Source organism: Octopus bimaculoides, chromosome 23, assembly GCF_001194135.2.
Source record: "Octopus bimaculoides isolate UCB-OBI-ISO-001 chromosome 23, ASM119413v2, whole genome shotgun sequence".
In the NCBI taxonomy this organism is placed as follows: domain Eukaryota; kingdom Metazoa; phylum Mollusca; class Cephalopoda; order Octopoda; family Octopodidae; genus Octopus; species Octopus bimaculoides.
In genome coordinates, this window is record NC_069003.1 from 16714146 (window position 1) to 16718361 (window position 4216).

The window sequence follows — 4216 nt, forward strand, 5'->3', positions numbered from 1 at the left end:
AAGGGGGGGGGGGAATGTACCCTATTTTTCAAATCCTGGCAGCAACACTGAACAGGATAATAATCTAATTCTACACTTTATCACATTCAAGAATATAAAGACGTTTTTAAGCACAACATACGCGGAGTCAAAAAGAAACACTACCTTTCACCAGCACACTGGGGTTGGCACTACGTGAATGACAGTACTCTCCCTCCCTAGTGTGAAGCTTCCTTTCATGGACATGTGAGCATGCGCACAACAGCCAAACACCGCATTGCTGGAATTGTGAAGCGCACAGTTCTATACAAGGATTTTTGTATTTTTTCCATAAACTAGAGGATGGCTACTGATATTAAGTTTAAGGATTATATAATGTACAAGTATAAAGAAAGAATTAAAGAAAAGAGAACTCATTATATTGAATGTTATCGATAATATCAAGTGGAAATAGGGTGTGCTGCAGTTACGCAGTGTCTATACATGAGCCACTACTAGATTTGAACTTGCAACACAGAGAACCACTCTAGTTGGTGTGCTAATGGTTCTATCAATTCACTGCCTTCGGATTCCTTATAGAATACATACATCATTTAATATGTGGGTATTTGTAAATATCCTAGGTTTAGACTTGCTACATCATGTCTCCATGGGTTGTAAGAAGGTGACAGAAAGGACAACAAGCTGTAAAACATTGCCTCAAAAAGTACCGTCCAACACATCAACCCATGCCAGCACAGGAAACAAGATGTAAAACATATCAATGATGCTGCTGCTTCTGCTGCTGATGATGATGATGGCTTATGATGTTGTTGGTGGTGGTGTTGATGAGGATCACAATGATGATGATGAAAATGGTATAGGTGATGATGATGGTGATGATAATGTTGAATGGTAATGGTTTTGTTGTTGTTGGTGATGATAGTCATAGTAGTGATCATGATGATGATTATGAACACAACGGATATCAGATTAAAAAAGAGGATTTTAGATTCTTACCTTATTTCTGGGTTCATTTAAAACCATTTCAAGTCGTGGGTGATTGTAACCTGAAAGTGAATTTAAATAAACATCAACGATATTTAGGGAGAGAGAAATTACAAGAGTTGGATGAAAAGGTCATAGGTTGACCAAGATACTCTTATGGATGTGACCAAATGAGGTTTATTTTTCAATATCGACTCCCTTGTGGTCCACACACTTCTTCCATCAGTGTTGCAGTGCTTGGATCCCATGGGTGAAAAAGCTTTCATCCGGTTGATTAAAAAAGTCATCAACAGCAGATACAACATCATCATCACCAAGTGTTTTCTCATGTTGGGGACAAATGGCATGATGAAGGTTCCCCCCTCAGTGGGTGCCAGAGAATGATCAACCAATGCAAAACCACAGTCATGCACAACAGCTACTGAAACCAAGGACTTGTGTGCTAGAGCAGTGTCTTGATAAAACAAGATCCCTTTTGACAGTTTTCCTGGATTTTGGCCTTGATAGGCTTTTGTAACTGCCTCAGCAAGTTGGTATAGTACTTGCCATTGGTGGTGTGGCCCTTTTGAAGATAATTAATAAACACAATGTTTTTTGCATCCTAAAAAACTGAAGCCATCACCTTCCCTGCAGATAAAACGACCTTCGCCATCTTTGGAACAGGTGATGTGGGGTGCTTTCACTGCATGGACTATCTGTGGGTTGAGAAACATCCATGGAAACTAGCTGGATTTGCTTCAAACAATGTCAGATTTTCCTGTAATGTGATTGGCTTGGTGCACTTTTGATTAGGTAACAGAAGACATGGCACCCACTGAGGGGGGAACCTTCATCATGCCAAGAATATTCTCAACTCTCTTGCAGGATATACTAATAACATTGGCCACTTGATTTATAGTTAATCACCTGTCATCCATCACCATGTTTTCATTGGTGGTAGCAGTTGCAGGACGTCGAGACCTTGGGTCACCTTTAAGACTCTCCCTTCCCTGGTTAAATTCAGCTGTCCACTTTTGCACTGTCAATAAAGCTGGAACATCATCCCCTAACATAGCAACCATGTCAGCATGAATGTCCTTGGTGGCTAAATCTTTTTCCTGCAAGTACTTGATAAAATTGTGCTGCTAATTGCTACTTGTTACTTTTGAAGTGTTTGTTCTTTGAACAGCTTACTTAAAAAGAACAAAACAGTTATTAATAAGAAGAGCTGAAGCTAATGTATGCAAGATTTCACAGCTCTAGTCAGCCTGTGAACTTTTCAGCTTACTCTTGTATATCACAAATAACTGGCACTCTGTCACGACAACAAGAGTTCCAGTTGATCAACAGAACAGCCTGCTCATGAAATCAACATGCAAGTGGCTGAGCACTCCACAGACACATGTATCCTTAATGTAGTTCTCAGGGATGTAGAATGCAACAAGGCTGGCCCTTTGAAATACAGGAACTTCTCATTTTTGCCAGCTGTGGCAACATTTTTGCCTGCATTTTTGCTAGCTGGAGCAACATGAAATAAAGTGCCTTGCTCAAGGACACAATGCACCACCAAAAATCGAATGCATGACCTGATGACTGTAAGCCCAATATCCCAAGCAATAAGCCACATACCTTCACAAATATAAATATAATAAACTACTGAACTGCTGTTGACAGGATATTGATTAAATTGGTAAGGTACTTTGTTGGATTTTGGGGACAGTCATTATGCCAATAACATACACACACATTAGTTCTATATCACTTCTTTGTTTTTCATGAATTGGTTAACTATTTAACTAATCAACTTTTTTATTAACCATTCATTTAATGTATCAATATACATATATATACATAAATATACATATGGTAGACAGGCGGACTGATTTGTTAATAGACTGATTTATTGATGGACAGAGAAACAGACAAACAATGGCAGGCAACTTACCAAGAGGAATGGAAGCAATCATTGTGTAGAAATCGAGAAGGACATTGCCATCGATGTCAGCAATGTAGTTACCTTGACTGTTGTGGAAGTCTACAAAGAACTGGACAGCTCCAGCATTCTGTGGATTTGGGAAGAGAGATTAAAGGAGATTAGCAAAAGTGGTAGAGGTGATAGTGGTGGTGGTGATGGTGGAAGTGGTTGTATGGTAGTTTGGTGTGGTGGTGGTAGTAGTGGTGCTGCTATATATTCTTTTTGAACCACACACATACACATATACACGTATATACATTCACATATACATCTATATATATATATTCCCATATACATATATATGCATTTACATATACAGGAACACACATACACACACACATATACATGCAGACCAGCCATATATACACATATATATATATACATCAATCATACACACACCACCAATCACACACACACCACCACCACCACCACCACCATATATACAGATTTGTACACACACTAATAATTTATACACAACAACCATATATACATACCTGGATGGTGTTTAATTCAGACTTAAATTCCAAAGATTTTGGTCCAGGAATTGCTGTTTGTATTATTGGAAAATCTGGTTCTCTTGGGTTTAATTTTGCAGCAGTTGAGGCAGCAAGTGTTCTTTTGCCTGAAATTATAAAGTTTTGAGAAAATGGTCAGAGTAATAAACAGTATTTGGTTGCATTGTGAGCATTGTATCCTTGAGCAAGACAATGAGTGGCCTAATGAAAGAAAGAGGCACTCAACACATTTGGTAGAAGTTACATATATTATTATTTTTAAATAGTTTGATTTGGCTCCATGCAACTTAAAGTTTTGTAGATTCATCACAAGAACCTTACTCATCAGGTTCAGATGGCTGAATTGGTTGCCTGAGCCTGATGAGCTAGGTTCCTGCCTGTCATCATTATCATGGACAGCATGTCTGTTGACACTATGCTGAATTTATTCTGACTACAACTAACTGAAATAGTTTTGAGATCCTGTGGAATACAGTGTCTTGATCAGAGACACCGACCAAACATGGAGCCAAATGAAACTATTTTAAAATAATAATCTATGTAACTTCTACAAAATGTGTTGAGTGCCTCTTTCTTTTGTTTGTCTTCTCACTCATATCATCATCATCATCATCATCATTTAACGTCTGTTGTCCATGCTGGCATGGGTTGGACGGTTTGACCAGGGCTGGCAAGCTGGAATGCTGCACCAGACTCCAGTCTGTTTTGGTATGGTTTCTATGGGTGGATGCCCTTCCTAACGCCAACCACTCCAAGAATGTAATAGGTGATTTTATATATA

The 4216-nt window shown here is 38.7% G+C and overlaps 1 protein-coding gene across 3 annotated transcripts in view; it reads right to left on the reverse strand.

Moving 5' to 3' along the window:
• Positions 1–4216, reverse strand: part of LOC106882406 (4-aminobutyrate aminotransferase, mitochondrial) — a 183434-nt gene that overhangs the window by 83754 nt on the left and 95464 nt on the right. For all 3 annotated transcript variants that reach the window (XM_052976140.1, XM_052976139.1, XM_052976138.1), the window contains exons 3-5: positions 3415–3542; positions 2891–3008; positions 979–1028 (exon numbers count right to left, since the gene is read on the reverse strand). In XM_052976140.1, the coding sequence (XP_052832100.1) occupies positions 979–1028; positions 2891–3008; positions 3415–3542 (296 nt within the window). The remainder of the gene's footprint in view (positions 1–978; positions 1029–2890; positions 3009–3414; positions 3543–4216) is intronic.